The sequence below is a fragment of the Vipera ursinii genome (assembly GCF_947247035.1).
Source record: "Vipera ursinii genome assembly, chromosome: 3".
Taxonomy (NCBI): domain Eukaryota; kingdom Metazoa; phylum Chordata; class Lepidosauria; order Squamata; family Viperidae; genus Vipera; species Vipera ursinii.
In genome coordinates, this window is record NC_139516.1 from 56886258 (window position 1) to 56904282 (window position 18025).

Consider the following 18025-nt stretch of genomic DNA (forward strand, 5'->3'; position numbering starts at 1 on the left):
ATTCAACAGTAGTCCTCCCATGGTGGAAGGTGATGTGACAACTCTAGTCCAAACCAAACTTGGGGCTGGAAAGTAACAGATATCATCACCATCATTTTAGCCACTGTCTATCCACTGCAGGATGAAGGCCTCTTCCGCATGTTTCCAGCTTATACGGTCCTGAGCTTTCTTTTGACAATTGGGCCCACGATATTTGCTGATGTCATCAATCCATCTTGTTTTAGGTCCCTTTTGTGGACGCTTTCTATCAAGTGGGGTCCATTCTATGACTGCCTTGGCCCACCTGCCATCAGTTCTTCTTGCTATGTGCCATTTCCATTTCAATTCTTTTACTCTCTTGATGGCATTGTATACTTTTGTTTGTTCTCTAATCCATGTGCAGGTCTTTCTATCTTGTCTTGTAATACCAAGCATGTATCTTTCCATGGCTCTTTGCGCCACTCGTAGCTTTTGTAACTGATATATATGATACTACTAGACACAAATGACAGTTGAAAACAGGTTGGTTACTTCTGTTAGGATTCCCACTCTTTCACTGGAAGAGTTGACCTAGAAGACCTTTTCTATGGATTATGACACTAGGATCCTCTGATACAGGTATCAAAGTGTCTATTGATATTGGTCTTCCATCTCCACACCTATTCACAAAAACCTTGCACAAATCCTAGTAGTGGATCTAAATGAGTCCAATTGAGAACCTTTCTTTGAATTCTGTTTTAATAGAGACCAGGGCTTAAAGCCATTTAAGACTTCCCTGTCTTTAAACATGTTTATTTAATATATTCCAATATTACTTCCTATAAAATAATTTCAAAGCTCTTTAAAAAGCTCTTGAGTTGTTCAAGACAATATGGCAATGGCAATATACCAAGCAGTATTGTGAACTGGCAATGAACAACAATTGCCATAATTCCCAATCAATATGGCTGTCCAACATATCTGAATGACACATATCTGAATGACACAAGTTGAAAGTTTGTCTCAATTATAAAACGTGTCCTCTTATAATAGCCTCTAGTCCGGTGGTATATTCTATCTTCTCTCTCTCTCTCTCTCTCTCTCTCTCTCTCTCTCTCTCTCTCTCTCTCTCTCTCTGTGTGTGTGTGTGTGTGTGTGTGTATGTGTATCTTTGAGACATTCTACATACCATAAATTGGAGTTCAATATGGATTCTCTGGGCTAGAGAGAAAATTATATTAGAGAGATTACCATATTACCATTAAAGTTAGATCAGAAAGCATTTTGTTGATTTTATCTATTCACACAGACACAGATGCAACATTTTCTGTGCAACTTAACAAGTTTAAATTCATGGCTTCTGGGAACAAAACTGAGTATATACTCAAAATAAAGAAGAGTAGCAATCTTGCCAAACATGTTTCTATTACAAATGACATCAGTTTTACTCTGACATCCACTGCTACTTTAAGCTTGTCATCCAGCCAGCTAACTTCCCAGATGTGCTATGTATGCTATTAGATTCATCCAGCCAACTCACTGCTGTGAGAAATGGATTGCCACTTCTAGTGAAAAGCTGTGTATAGCAAATTGACTACATTAAAGTGAAGATTTTAAAAAGATAATATTATAGCACCTTGGCAAATAGTAACACAATCTCTTTTCAGGGAGTTGACTCAGCATATGATTAACACATCAGATACTTGTTAAAATGCATACTGATAATCTGTCAATTAAGAATCCTGGAGGTGTTTCCCCTATATTCATTTACTTGTCAAAAACTGGTAAAATATTGATGTTTGGGTTTTTTATAACTCAAACAAAATATAAAATTGGGGACTACCTTACAAGAAAATTACCACTTGAGGTAGGCCATTATTTATAAAATGTACAAAAGCTATAATTTATTACTTAAGTTCAACAAACTTGGGATAATATTTCACAACCAAAACCACATTGTCTTGACTTAAGGGTATTAATATCTTTATTCTTTCCCCATCTCACTTTGGAGAGAAAAATATATACTCAAGGCACTAATACAGAGATTACATATATTTTCCATGGGAATCAGCATACATGTATTGAATCTCACTTATTCAGGTTGATTATTAAGTAGAATTCATCACAGGAAACTGCCAATATGCTGTCACAGCAATTGTTATGGAGAAAATTAGAAAAAGAACAAGAACTCTGCTTTTTATGGTATTTCCAGTGGTAATGCTGCGAAGTTGTGTCACGATGGGTTGGACACGACTTCGCAGCTAACAACAACAACAACAACAATGCTACTGGAGGGAGAATGGGAAAAATATTTAGTTTTTTTAAAGCAGTTATTCAAAATTAATATGCAACCTGTAGAGGCATAACACTTCTATTCTTTTATTTAAATTTTTTTTTGCCAAAAATCGATGGTGTATTTCAGCAGCTCAATCTGGGGGAGCACTGAAGGTCACAAAAACAGGCCAAGTACATGCTGCCCACCCACCTATGGATTAGAGCAGAGGTCCCCAACCTTTTGGGCACCAGGGACGAGTTCCGTGGAAAGAGGGTTTTTTGCGGACCGGAGGGGGCGTGGTTTTGCATACTGCCTGCATCCTGTGGATGGGGCTTCACTTGTTTGCACAGACCGGTTCCGGGATGCCGCGGACCAGTGCCAATCCACAGACCGGAGATTGGAGACCCCTGGATTAGAGAGCCAGCAAAGCTTATACCTGGTTATACAGTAGTTTTTCCTTATACCAGCATGAAACAGGTTCTAGTAAGTGACATAAATAAATGACATCCAATGTAGCATGGTGGTTAAGGTGTATCCCCAGGAATGGGGATACCAAAAAAGTCTACCCAACCCCTGAAGCTCATAGGATGGCTTTGGGCCAGTCACTCTCTTTTAGACCAATCTATCACGCATAGTTATTATTGTGAGGAAAATGGGAGGAGGGATGCTAGGCACATTGCTCTGAACTCCTAAGAAAGGGTAAGATATAAATTGAATGAATGAATGAGGTGAAAGGCAGTACTATTTTTAAAATTAAGAATATTAGAAAAAAAACTTTTTATTAGTGAAGAGGAAAAAGAACCATCTATATGTACTAAAGTCAACTTGAGTGCAGAAATTTTGGTTATAAAAAAGCATCCGCTTCCTTAAAAAGTCAAAGAGGGACAACTTCCAGGATGGCTATGTGATGTAACTGATACTCCTTAATTTGTTACATATGACCCAAGAGGGAGCAGAAATGAGCCAAATATAGACAGGAGATATATAGTCAGAATTCTCCCTTCAGTGCTAGATGCCATCACTCACTGCATGCTAAGCAGCCTGAGAACAGAAATTATCCTGTTCTTGCCAAACTATTACTAAAATAATGAAACCAAGACTCATTTTCTGCTAGATTGAAGGAATCCAGAAATTACTGTGCAGCGTGAACAGAGGCACCTAGATGACAATCAAAAGGCCCCTGCAGCTTGGTTAATAGAATTATTTCTTCCAACTATACATTTTGATGTGGCCATTTCGCATTGATCCTTGAGAATTTTGTCATAGTTAACAAAAGTTAAAAGCAAAAACTAATAAACATAATTACAAAATGTAAAATCTAAAAACTAAAACATAAAGTAGCACAGGAGATCTCTGTAGTCTGTCAAGTAGATATAAGGCAAGGATCTACAAACTCCAATACCTTTTCAATCTTAAGACTAAAAAGTTGAGAAAATAAGGTAAAAGGTTCCCCCGCACATGCGTGCTAGTCGTTTCCGACGCTAGGGGGCGGTGCTCATCTCCGTTTCAAAGCCGAAGAGCCAGCCCTTGTCTGAGGACGTCTCCGTGGTCATGTGGCCGGCATGACTAGACGCCAAAGGCGCACGGAACGCTGTTACCTTCCCACCGTAGCGGTCCCTATTTTTCTACTTGCATTTTTATGTGCTTTCGAACTGCTAGGTTGGCAGAAGCTGGGACGAGTAACAGGTGCTCACTCTGCTACGCGGCACTCGGATTCGACCTGCCAAACTGTCGACCTTCTGATCGACAAGCTCAGCGTCCTAACTCACTGAGCTACCGCGTCCCTTTGAGAAAATAAAGAATACTTTATTGCTCTTTATAATGTTATTTATTTAAATATTAATACCCAATAGGCCATTTTAGAAAAGCTTTAATTGGGCCACTGACACATGAAAATCTCTCTCACTCTCTCTCTTAGTAGAGACTGTCTAATTCTATTTAGAAAATTAAATGTGTACACTCTTATCTCCTCAATTCTTCATTCTTTCCAAAGAGCTACTCCTCTCTTTGGTGAATCTCAACAGAAGTATAATTTATTGTTTTTTACAACAGCAGAACCGGCCTTGTCTGAAGATGAAGTGGAAATTATCCTTTATCTTTATAGTATGGGAATTTAATTTATAGTATGCTGGTAATTAAATGTGACAATTATATATATTATATATTATATTATATTCACTTATAACCTAGTTTTGTAACTGCAATGTGCTTCAGAAATCTAAGCTTTTTGTTCACATTATACAAGCATGTGACTATGATAATCAACTTCAAGGAGCAATTGTTTTTAATTCATTGCTTAATGTTTTTAATTCACTGATACAAGAAATTGCCTGCAAAGGGAGGTGGAGCTCTTATACAACAGCCATCATTTACATAATAATTTAACTTTTTCAACCAATACAAGAACAGTATGGGACAACCTATTGAGAAAGGACAACCTATTGAGAAAAACCTTGCCAAAATAAGGTTTGTGGGAGCAATTCCTATGTGAAATAACACATATAAAATATGTTAAAATAAATAACTGTGTAAAGTTAATCAGCATTAATACCAGTATTTTTCCCATCTACTTGATCTATATTGCATACAATATAATTTTTCTCCAACATGTCCCTGTCATTAATCTTTTAAGTTAAACATTCCCAGTACAATACTGTTTCCTCATAGGGCAGTTGCTTTAGCCCTCTGAGTCTTCTGGTTGCCATGGTTTGACCGACTACATTTTTTTCACTGCTCCAATAAGAATTAATCCAAGATAAGTCACGCCATAGTTTTGGAAAGTTCTAGAAAGTTATTATAATATCAGCAACTGCTTTTTTCCATAATAGAGAATTTACTTTTTGAACAAGAGTCTCAATAAAGAACCAAACTTTTCCTGGTCAATCAATTGTCAGCTCAAGTCTAGAGTTAACCACTTGTCAGAATCCATTTATATCACATTCATAAATGTATGTTTAAAACATTATTCCCCCCCATGGATTCTGCCATCTCCCGAGGAAGGAGGAGCGCATGTGGATTCAGCCTGCCTTAGGTTATTTCAAAGACCAAGGGAAACCTTCTGAACTGGGGGAACAAAAGGGAGGGTTAGAGAAGAAGGCATCTGGCCAGTGTCTCCATTTGAATCTGTAGTGGAAGAAGGCAATAACCATAAAGATTCAAAGTTCCCTTTTTTCACATGAAAGGGATGACACGAAGTAAAATGATGGGGGGCTGACCAAATGGGGTTGAGGGAAGGGGGGTTGAACCAGGAACTCTTTATAAAGTTTCAATTTGTAAAGCAATACCAAGTCTTGTCTTGTATTTCCACAACCAAGCATGTCCTAGTAAAAATTCCTTTTGGACTAGAACTGACTCCAAGAGTTTTTATTTTCCTAAGACGTGGATTGGGGTGGGTCCTGACACCACTGGCAGTTCTCTTTCAAAGGAAAGTCTCGTAAACAAACAAACAAACAAACAAATAAATGTACTTATCACATTTATATAGCAATCCATCTCAGGTAGTGACTCTGAATGGCATATGTACTAAAACAATCCAAACAGATAAAATTCATTAAAAATACAACCAAAATAAATTAAAAATATTTTTAAAAACGGTGAAAAGAAAAACCATGCAGAGTGCATTCAGTCGATCATTATGTAACCATCCAGCAGGCTTTTCTCTATCACAGTATCCCCACAACATCTCACATATATATGTCTTTTAATAATAATAATAATAATAATAATAATAATAATAATAATAATAATAATAATAATAATAATAATAATAATAATAATCTGGGCTTTTTTTTGCTTCTACCATATCTGTGTTAAGTACCACTCTGATATGCATCTACCATTCAAAAATACCGTCCCTTTTTATTTTAATCATGTAAAATCATTTGATTTCAATAGGGGAAAAAAGGCTATTTCACCTTGTATACATAATTTCAAAATTGTGATTAATGTTCATTTATTTCTCTTTTGGCTCCCTATTCTTAAACAGTTGCAATCTATAAGAGGATCTTTTTACTATTAAACTGCTGTATCTGCTCAGGAGCTTGATGAAGGAAAAACATTTCTTGAAAGGACAAGCAAACAATGTTATCTAAGTGACATACAATCAAACTACTCTACAGCAGGGTGTCCCCCAGCTGTGGCCTGGTATCGGGCCGTGGCGTGCACAAGTGGACGAGTGTGAAAGCTCCATTTGTGCAAGGGAAACCATCCCCTTCCCCCCTCCCCCGATGGCACTGTTGCTGGTCCATGGAGCCAGAAAGGTTGCACTGATGTACAGTGTTTGTGGTCATAATTTACTTCTGTAGAATTCATTTAGCATTTCTTCATTATTTGAAGATACTGAAACTTCTTCAAGCTATTTTACTTTCATGTATCATCTTCCCACCAATTTATCCAAAATAGAGCTATTCTACTTGTAATTTTCTGAATGTTCTCTGAATCATATTTAAAAAGCATGGCATTACTCTTGTTTTTAGCTTCCCATATTATATGCCAATGGTGATCTTTTAAACACTACTTTAACTGACTATGTATATCAGGACGTTTTAATATTTCTCAGAGGCACCTTGCAGGAATGAAGGCTTTCATCAAATTGATAAAAAAAGAGAATTGCACAATCATGGTACAGTACATGTACAAAAGAGGTACAGCTTGCATCACAATGATACAATGTTGGTTTGTACCCTCTTGTGGCCCTCTTGTGGATGCCTCTATTCTCATTCATAATTCTGTTTTCTCTCCTGGAAATAAAGAAGTGGCATCCAGCCAAACAGGGTATGCTTTGGATATTCCATAATTAGTTCATGCTACATGTAATTCATGTAGTTAAAGCTACAATTCTCTATATAAAAACCACAGAATTTTTTTTTAAAGGCCACCTACCCTTCTTCAATTCTGACAGAATTCATGATGATGCAGTTGGTAATTTTAACTTTATCTTTGATCAAACATGAAGTACCAATGACAGAATGCTTTACTGAAGTCTTTTCGCCTATTTGAGAAGATGCACCTACAATGCTGTCAGATCCAACCTGCGGAGGAAGAGAAAGAAACTGAACAATATCTTCTCCTTGAGTTGCTGATAGCTGCCAATTAACAGATTGAACAGACCCAAATAAGCTTTAATGAAGCCTCAAAAATCCTTTTCTTTTTTCACGGGAAAAGGGTCTATTTTTTCTGCTGTATATTGGAGAATACATAACACTCTAAATGGATTAGTAAAAAAGAACTGGAGAATGTTTGAATATGTTCCATAGATACTAAATTGATGTTCTGGTGATTTAAGATTTTTTTGACTGCACTTTTCAAGAACATAAAAAGAGATAATTCTGTCATCTGGCACTTTCTCTGAAGTTAACTGTTTCCAGTCTACTGGAATAAATAGTATACATTATAAATACATACGATAGTCCATTGCAGGTAGTCAGCAAACCCAGACCTAGACAGATATAAATGCTATTTTTTTCTAATTAACAAAAAAACAGTGCACTTTAGCAATACCAACCCAGCAGGTCAAGCATACGTAATAAGTCTTGTTTAACTATCTAGGAGAGTTCTAAGAGAAGCATGACCTACACAAACACACGAACAAGGGGACAGGAATTTTGTTTCTGCCATGTGAGAAAAACTGACCTGATCAAATTGGAAGGTGGTCATTTCACACAGTTCTACCTGCCTTGTGCTCGTACCCAGACCCATTCTCTTTCTCAGCAAGTCTGAATGCAGTGCATACATTTTTTATGGGCCTTGAGGTTTCCTGTGCAACTGCCTCTGCTTTATTCACAAAAGAGTATCATCCACATAGCAACAGAAAGTTTGTTAGCATCTGTCCTACTTAGTTTTGCCTAAACTAAGGTTTTCTTTCTTAGCTGCTCTAAAACTCAGAATCTTAACCTACTGATTGACATTGGTATAAGATGCTAGCTGTTCTGAAGCTGAAACCACTGCTTCCTACTTCAGAAAACAAGACAAAACAATACACTTATCTGTACATGCAGATGTGCAGAGAAATGGCTAAAATACAAAGGTATGATTGTCTGAGTACAGCTTGAAAGAGCTTTCGTTAGAACAATATTTACCAGGAAACAACATCAAGAACCAGGAAAACAAATTGCACAGACTCATCCATATTTATTTACCTCTACCTTCCCATTATCCTCTTCTTGCTACTCACCATGCACTTATCAATAATCGATGCAGAACTATGAACCAGAGGTTCTTCAGGACAAAGTGAAGGCAGCATTTTGGGAACCTGAAAGAAAAATTTTGAAATCATACATTAATGGCCCCCAGATACACTCCTCTTTATAATATAAACATTACCCTCAGTTTACTTAATTAAAATTATTATCTTCAAGTGACTAAAAAGGACGCATGATGATTTTAATTTTCTAAACAGGTAGCAGGCTTCAGGAGACTATATAGGAAGTTAAGGGTACACAAGCTATTTCATATTTTTAGTCGAAGTTTGAACATTGCTTGGCAATGGCAAAACCATCCTGATACGTTGCACATCATGTGACGTCGCGCGTTTGACATGTCTGCACTAGAAGAAGTATTTAAAAATTATATTGCCTATACTGGCGTATATGCTCATTCATCTCTTTTTATTGTTAACTGGCTTAAATTGTTCTTTTAAGGGTAATATGCGCTGTGAATTTATGTAAGGTTATTTCTGTTTAGAACATAAAATATACATGCTTGAAAGCGTCTCTCTAAGATGGCGGCGCCTGGAATGGCTGCGGCTGCATTGGCTCTTGAAGGCCAATAGTTTTGGGAGGGATAGTAAGGGTTATAGGCCACATGAACAGGAAGATTTTAATGTGTTTGAGCAACATGGTGGAACTAAGGTAACATACGACATTACGGCCGACAATCTTTGCTGGCATGGCGAGTTTCTAGTTGTTTTGGAACTGTTGGTGAGACCGTTAAAAGTCGTTGGCGCTGTTTGAATTTGTTCTACCAGCAGCAAGATCTGACTGCTGGCCCAGTGATGGATTGTATTGCAAATCAGGGCTGTTTCCAGAGGAGGCAGAGGAGGAGAGGACCTGGAGCTTATGGAGCGAAGGAACTGGATGAGGCTGTCAGCAGGCCCAGAGGAAGAGAGAGAGGCTTTTGGAGGAGTTGGTGGCGGCGGCAGCAGCGTGCTCCAGGGGCGAAAAGAAGCAAGGCCTCTTTAAGAAAAAGGTGGAAGAGTCAGGATCAGAAAAAGGAAAGAAGGCCAGGTTGTCAGAATACAAGCTAACCTGAGGGCTAATCCACATGGAGCCCCATTTCCATCTGTCCTGTTTGCCATCGTTCACTCCCTAGAGACTAAAATGGACAATGTGAAATTTGAGCGGGCCCCGAACAAGGAGTATATATCGGAGGTGGTGACCCTTTGAGAGCTGTATGCAACGAAATTTCATTTTGATGTATGCCAATTGGTGTACATTCAAAGTGACAATAAAGTTATCATGTTGCCCGTCTCTCTCTCCCCCCCACTTCCTACCTTTACGTATAATAAAAAAAATTAAATATGCTGTTATATGGGAAGCAACTAGTGAGACAAGCAGTGGCACAACAGAATGGTCAGGGAGCGCCGGAGCCGAGGGGAAGTTTAGTTTAACTTTAGGGTGCTTTTTTTTGGGTGAAGTAATCTACTTCTTATTCCCAAATACTACTCCCTCCTGCTGCCACCTGCCCACACAAAGGGAGCAGCAGACTGAAGAGGTCAACTGAAAGAAGTGAAATATTTCCTAAGTAGAAAAACAGGGGACTGAAGTGCTGTTCTGTTCCTGCTGCTAGTTCTAATGCATCAGCAGCTGCTTCATGGGTTACGAACAAAAAAATATAGACTGTGCTCACGCTTCCATATTTGTGCAAGCATCTGTTGCACAACATGGCTGTATATGATGACACTACAATCCGTCCCTTCTCCTTTCCGTGTGTAGAAACAACGGGACACTCAGACTAGGCAGAGCGACCTTACTCTCAAGCTAGAAGACATAAAGGAGGCAGCAGAATAATCATGCTGCATATAAACTTCACTGAATGGACTTTCTGAATACATTCCTGACTTGGATAGGCTTTCAGTGGAATCCAGTTGCTTAAGCTAGCTGACAAACAGCTAGAATAGATGAATAAATTTTCACATATTAAAAGAGTAAGGGAAGTGTGAAGCAGAAAATAAAATATCCACAAATCAAAAATTATGGAATATTGGGAACCCACAACAGCTTAAGCAAAACAAAAAGCATAAGACTATTAGAATTCTCTTTAAAATGTGAAAATTCTCTGAAGGATTGATAGTTTGCCTTATATTGCCATTCCAGAAAAGATACTATTGAAGAAAATTTGTCTCTGATCACTGAATGTTTTGTACAAAAATACAGTATATATATATATTGGAATTATCACATGGGGAGGGAATATTTGGAGTACTGACTCCAAATGAATAACATATTTAGACAGACAACTAGAGTTTGTTCTTCAATTCATTCTTGCACCTTCTAAGAATGTCAAACTGCACCAATCTTCTTTCCTTCTTTTAAACCCTTGAAATTAAAATATAGCGATTGTGCATTTTTCTTTCTTTCTACAAAATGAGATCTTCTATCTACTATTCCATATTACAGACTCCAAAATAGCTCACCTCTCATAGGACAAAATAAGTTTTGACTTATTATTAAATGTGCCTTAAAGTCAGTTCATACAAACATGCCATGAGAGTGTGGTCACTCCTAGAAAATGGCTTAACTTTCATAATAGACTTGATAAGGGATAAATCCAGAAAATATATACATGCTATTGATGAATAATTAAAGGCTTTTATGACTCTGATTCAGTCTATTGTGGATGAGGTTTCACTCCTCCCGAAAGACCAAGTCCACAGTTTGGAAATATTCCTCAGCTGTTACTATTTTCCTAGATGACAGTTATAGTGAATAGGAAGCACAATTAGTGTACCAACTACAACTGTCCCTCAGCAATCAGATCTGATATCTATGCCTGTGTTATCCTTGAAAAGTGTCAAGGCACAAGGTAATGGGCACCAAGTGTCCAGAAGCTCACGTGAGCAACTGGTGCAGGGACCCCTTGATCTTTAAATAAGTCAAGGCCTGGACTTTTTTAGATGAGGCTTCCCTCCGCCCAGTACGCTCCCACAGAGAGGGCCTCCTCAGGGTGCCACCGGTCAAAGAATGTCAACTGGTGGCCCCCAGGGGGAGGGCGTTCTCTGTGGGCACGCCGGATTTATGGAACCATCTTCCGGTCGAGCTCCGGATGGCGCCTGACTTCCGCTCCTTCCAGCGCGATCTCAAAACCTACCTTTTTGAACAAGCTGGCCTGGCCTGATGGGATGGGGTTGGGTTTCATAAATTTGTTTTAACCTTTTTAATGTGTTCTAACTTATTCATGGGCATAGTGACTTACATATATTGCCTTGGTGGAGCAGTGGGCTAATGCCTCCTTAAGTAACACCAGCTGCCTGCAATTAGTGCAGGTTCGCATCCCACCAGGCTCAAGGTTGACTCAGCCTTCCATCCTTCCGAGGTAGGTAAAATGAGGACCCAGATTGTTGGGGGCAATAAGCTGACTTTGTAATAATGCCGCTTGGGGTGTGTGTGAAAGCCCTAACAAGCAGGCATATACATAGAATGAAGGGTACTGCTAAGCTTGTAAGCCGCCCTGAGTCTTCGGAGAAGGGCGGGATATAAATGTAATAAAAAAAAATTGTTGTTTAATCGTTTTTAATTTTTGTATCTTGTTTTTTTAATACCGTATATACTTGAGTATAAGCCGACTCGAGTATAAGCCGAGACCCCCAATTTCACCCCCAAAAACTGGAAAAAGTTGGTGACTTGAGTATAAGCCGATCCGCCGTTCTGCAAGCCTCCGCCGCCGGCTGCTTCGTTCCGCAGCAGAAAGAAGCAGGCAGGCTGCTTCGTTCCGCAGCGGAAAGAAGCAGCCTGCTTCGTTCAGGCTGCTTCGTTCCGCAGCGGAAAGAAGCAGGCAGGCTGCTTCGTTCCGCAGCGGAAAGAAGCAGGCAGGCTGCTTCGTTCCGCTGCGGAAAGAAGGCTGCTTCTTTCCGCAGCGGAAAGAAGCAGCCTGCTTCGTTCAGGCTGCTTCGTTCCGCAGCGGAAAGAAGCAGGCAGGCAAGGCACGGAGATCCGGAGACCTGCCGACGTTTGGGGAGGTTTGGGGAGGTGCCCAAACCTCCCCAAACGTCAGCAGGTCTCCGGATCTCCTCCCCAAACCTCCCCAAACGTCGGCAGGTCTCGGGATCTCCGTGCCTTGCCTGCCTGCTTCTTTCCGCTGCGGAAAGAAGCAGGCAGGCAAGGCACGGAGATCCGTAGACCTGCCGACGTTTGGGGAGGTTTGGGGAGGTGCCCAAACCTCCCCAAACGTCAGCAGGTCTCCGGATCTCCTCCCCAAACCTCCCCAAACGTCGGCAGGTCTCGGGATCTCCGTGCCTTGCCTGCCTGCTTCTTTCCGCTGCGGAAAGAAGCAGGTAGGCAAGGCACGGAGATCCGGAGACCTGCCGACGTTTGGGGAGGTTTGGGGAGGTGCCCAAAACTCCCCAAACGTCAGCAGGTCTCCGGATCTCCTCCCCAAACCTCCCCAAACGTCGGCAGGTCTCGGGATCTCCGTGCCTTGCCTGCCTGCTTCTTTCCGCTGCAGAAAGAAGCAGGCAGGCAAGGCACGGAGATCCGGAGACCTGCCGACGTTTGGGGAGGTTTGGGGAGGTGCCCAAACCTCTCCAAACGTCAGCAGGTCTCCGGATCTCCTCCCCAAACCTCCCCAAACGTCGGCAGGTCTCGGGATCTCCGTGCCTTGCCTGCCTGCTTCTTTCCGCTGCGGAAAGAAGCAGGCAGGCAAGGCACGGAGATCCGGAGACCTGCCGACGTTTGGGGAGGTTTGGGGAGGTGCCCAAACCTCCCCAAACGTCAGCAGGTCTCCGGATCTCCGTGACCTGCCTGCCTGCTTCTTTCCACAGCGGAAAGAAGCAGGCAGGCAAGGCACGGAGATCCGGAGACCTGCCGACGTTTGGGGAGGTTTGGGGAGGTGCGCGCAATCCCCAAACTTCGGCAGGTCTCCGGACGGCGGCTGCTTGGGAGAGGTGCGCGCAATCCCGGAAGCACCAAAGCCTCGGCCGCGCACAAGTCCTCGGTAAGTTTTTTTTGTTGACTGGAGTATAAGCCGAAGTGGAATTTTTCAGCCCAAAAAGTGGGCTGAAAAATTCGGCTTATACTCAAGTATATACGGTATGTATTGCCCTGTTCACCGCCCTGAGTCCTTCGGGAGAAGGGCGGTATACAAATTAAATTAATAAATAAATAATAAATAAATAAATAATAATTATGGGTCTGTCTGGCCATGAAGCACTGCAGGAGAGGCCCTTGTGAAGATATCTCCAGTGTCAGAAGTTTACTTATTTGACACGCAAGGGAGGATCTTCACTTACATCATTCCCAAGCTTTGGAACATACTATTAATTTGTTGTCACTCTATTTTTTAAAAAATGTTGTAAGTCACTGTGAATGATTTCTGACCAGAAAGATGGGGGTGCAAGTACTGTAAATATATGAACAAATATACTTGGGTCATTCAGTCATTTCCCCCTTCATAATGTAACCAAGATAAAGATATTTCAATCTAATCTCCCCATTCTATCCCTCTCTTAATTGTCATAATTACACAAGTACCAGTCCTGAGTTAAAAACTTTCTTTTTCTATCTTACCTGCCTATTTGCTTCAATATATAGTCCAAGAGTGTTCACTCGGTAACATAGTCCGTCTCTCATGATGTGTACATAGCAACGAATTTTCCCTCCATGGAATGCCTCTTTTACATCTCCTCTGCAATTGTTCCAACACATTTTGTCTGTACCCAGTTCCAACCAGCTATCACCCTTCATAAAGTTATAAATGTCTGTGGAATACAAAAATATAAATCATAAACATTTTAAATGGAATCAAAGTAAGCATTATATATGGCCTATTTACATTTCTTTCTATGCACAGAATGAATGGGTGGGCACAGAGTAGCTGAATTTACTCTTCACAAGTGACATTATGTCAATATTTGCCACTGCCCAGAAGAACAATGGTCCCTGGGATTGTTGGCCTATAGGTAAAATATCAGGGCAATGAAAAAAAAACAGTGTGGCCTCATCCACCGGCTAGAAAAAGAGCTGCTTCTGGAAGAAATTGCTCGCTAACACCCAAAAGATCCCTGTTTTAACTGAGACCAAAGAAACAAAGAATCGAAGTACCAGCCAAAAGAAAATGCTTTGCTTTTTCCTCCCAGAAATAAGACTAATTTCTGCTTCAATTATAAGAGAATACTGTACTTTTGTAATATATGAACAAGGCCCCATAAGTTCCTATCTCTTATATGGCTGCCAAATGACAAGAGTTTCTTTCTTTAAAACAGACCCAAACTCCCTCTTTCAGCCAAATTCAGGAACCCAATGTTTGTTTAAACTGATCTGTTAAACAAGCCGAGTGCCTTATTATAACAAATGATAACTTCCCAGTTTGGATATAATACAGAACACTCACATCTGGCATAATCGAACTGATCACCCTCATTATTTTTCCTTTCACCTTTTACTATGTTGTTCCTTATCTTTTTCAACCTTGGTGGAGCAGTGGGCTAATGCCTCCTTAAGTAACACCAGCTGCCTGCAATTAGTGCAGGTTCGCGTCCCACCAGGCTCAAGGTTGACTCAGCCTTCCATCCTTCCGAGGTAGGTAAAATGAGGACCCAGATTGTTGGGGGCAATAAGCTGACTTTGTAATAATGCCGCTTGGGGGTGTGTGTGTGAAAGCCCTAATAAGCAGGCATATACATAGAATGAAGGCTACTGCTAAGCTTGTAAGCCGCCCTGAGTCTTCGGAGAAGGGCGGGATATAAATGGAATTAAAATAAATAAATAAATAAAATAAATAACCCTGATGGCAACAATCTCTTCCATGTTTATTTCTATATGGATCACACTACCAACATTTTACCAGATTTTTAATTGAGACAAGCTGTTTTATTTGTCAAGAAGCAGGCTAAAAAGAGTTTATGAACCGGGAGATAACTGCTTTCCCTATATTGGAGTCATATTTCCCGAGTGACATTCATTGTCTCCTGCATGGTTTTTTTGTTTTTTTTTTGGACTAACCTGTTTTCTGGTCCTTTTTCTTTTGGCCCTGTTCTTTGTACTTTGGGTCCTGTTGAAACTGTGCAGGCAAGGAAAACTGCTTTCTAACCAAGTACGGGATCAGTTCACTTCTGATTGAAGTAAAAGTCCTAGGGAAATTAAAAAAAATAGCACTAAAACGTAAATATATTATTTACAAGTTCCTTAGGGAGGGGGGAGAAAGGGTTTCTTCCTTGTGTCTGATGTTCAAGTAGCTGTTGGTGCAATCTAGATTCTAAACGAGAGCAGAACACTTCAAGAGTAGTCAAAACATTAGACTATTAAGACCATTAGACGAAGTTTGTAACTAAACTATAATATTGGTCCTCCTGGTATCCCTCCCAGACCAGCTCTCAAATTGTTTCCCAGCTGCAGTTTGTGTTTGCATCTCAGGTGATTTATTTCTGACTGAGCTGCAATGTATCCAGCATGGCAAAACCAGTTCTCCCTTTTTATAGCCCTGAAACTGAGCAGAACTTGTGAGTGGTCCATTTTCTCTTTGCCGGGAATTCTTGCCCCCCACCCCCACCCCCGCCTTTCAGCAGCAACAGCATAATGGTCACAGTCCATTTAAGGGGAATGGTGGCTTGACACATTCTCAGCTCCCTTTTTTTGCAGCCAATCGAATGCAATCCAACCAGCTGATTTCACTACAAAATGGAGCTGTCATTGACATTGGCTATTTGGATTATTTATGGATCCTTTTAAATGATTTTGAATGGCCCAGTAATGCAGGCGAAGGGAGGTGGGTAAAACTGACCAAACTGGAATGAAATGTATCAAACTGCTTAGGTGCTGTGTTGTTGGGTGCAGCTGTTCCACAGGTGGGAAGCCCGTAAATGCTCATTTATATGTCCTCTCCTATTAAATATCCTGGTGACCCTTTGCAGGAGCACTGAATGGGCTGATTGTATCTGTCCATCTGATGCCTGAGCAGAGCCCTGAAAAATACTTTGGGCATCTGATAAAATGGACTACGATGAGGCACACACAAAAAAAAACAGGCATTATAAATTAGTTAAGGTGCCACAACATAATTCTTGCTGCAACAAGATATCACTGCAATCTCTTCAACCTGCAAAGTATTTGAAACACATGCTAATATTATTTCCTAGCAGGAAAAAAGCATAAAATCTACTTTGAGTCAAGCTCAATACTTGGTGACGTTATTACACTGGAACACTCTGAAATGTTGTGGAGCTCACATTAGCAAAGCAAAGTGCTTCATTGCTGGGCTGCATGGCATATTCCCGGAAGCAGCCATCATCCTAGCGGCTACAATTCACTGTGATCACTTGAAAAATGTTGACCACTTCCAGAATTGCACCATGAGGTCCATCAATGGAGCAGTCTGTTCTCCTTCCTTAACCTGACCTCCTGAGCTGTAGAAATCTACAAAAGGTAAGCGAGGAGGAAGGTGTGGGTAGGGGCCAGTGGAGTGGGAAGAATGTCTAAGGTGCTGCAGAAACCCAGTGTGGGGAATGAAGGGGGTGAATGGGCAGGGGGGTGCTGCAGAGTCCCTGCAATCGGTTGTAAGGGCAAACAACTGCAGACACGTTGCGGCTGCCACAACTTCAAGACTATGTTGTAAGTAGCTTTTGGAGAATCTGCTGTAACTTTGAATGGTTAAGTGACCAGTTGTAAGTGAAGGACTCTAGCAATTTTAACAGAGAAAGAAATTCTAGTCAATTATTTAAAAATATCTTATAGATTTAATTCTGCTGTATTTCAGAAAATGAGACACAATAGTAAAAATGTAATGGTAGTGGTCAGGGGAAACGTAAAACATATTTTTTTAAATAGAAGAAAAAGAGGTGAAAAGAAAAGTTAATTGTGAATCCTATAGGTATATAGTGAATTCAAATACTGTAATAAAACAAGTTATTTTCCCCCGCTCTCTAATATCCCGAGTTAGAAAAACCAGTTACCATTCCTTTCTTCCCATCCTGACTGCTATAAAGAAAAGTCAATTCACTTTAAAGAATAAAAACAATGCTGAGAACAAGGGCATTAGGGAAATGATATTTATATTCTAGCCAACATTACAATCTCAATGCAAAAGCAGGGAAAATTCCCCTACTATATACTCCCCTTGCTTGTCTCTTCAAGGAAATGGGAAGAGAACTGAAAAAGAGTTAATGCAGCCTCTTGTTAGTATCATCTGCCTCTTTGACTCCTTAAGTCAAAGTTTGGGTTGATCTCATATAATATGGCTTTGGTGACCACCTTCTGAGTTTGCAAACAAAAAAAACTCTGCTTGATCAATTTATTCCTTTAAAATGTACAGAGTTTCTGAGATAGAGAAGTAAGGTTATTGGTACTAACGGAAAAGTTAAGCAAAAAAATCTGATTGCAATCACATCATTTTCCTCTCCCAGCTCCTGAACTATACTTTTAAATGACAAGCGAAAAGAAATGTTAAAGTAGTCAGGCAGACCAGGATATTATAAGTAATTCCATGTGCATTACTCAAATTATAACCACTGTGACTGTAAGTTTAACACAGCATGCCTGCCTTTGTGTCATTCGGCTGTGAAATTTTATGGCACAAGAGGACCAAGTTTAAACTGCTGCTTAGGTTCAAATCTTTTTGCAATTGTTTATTATACATAGGAAAAAA

The 18025-nt window shown here is 40.3% G+C and overlaps 1 protein-coding gene across 3 annotated transcripts in view; it reads right to left on the reverse strand.

Annotated features, from left to right (window-relative positions):
- Positions 1-18025, reverse strand: part of EIF2B3 (eukaryotic translation initiation factor 2B subunit gamma) — a 99279-nt gene that overhangs the window by 21871 nt on the left and 59383 nt on the right. For 2 of the 3 annotated variants that reach the window (XM_083358459.1, XM_083358460.1), the window contains 4 exons: positions 15388-15515; positions 13954-14144; positions 8406-8483; positions 7115-7263 (listed from right to left, as the gene is read on the reverse strand). In XM_083358459.1, the coding sequence (XP_083214585.1) occupies positions 7115-7263; positions 8406-8483; positions 13954-14144; positions 15388-15515 (546 nt within the window). Of the gene's footprint in view, positions 1-5707; positions 5756-7114; positions 7264-8405; positions 8484-13953; positions 14145-15387; positions 15516-18025 lie in introns of all 3 variants that reach the window. The other variant, XR_014491985.1, reaches the window with a different exon arrangement.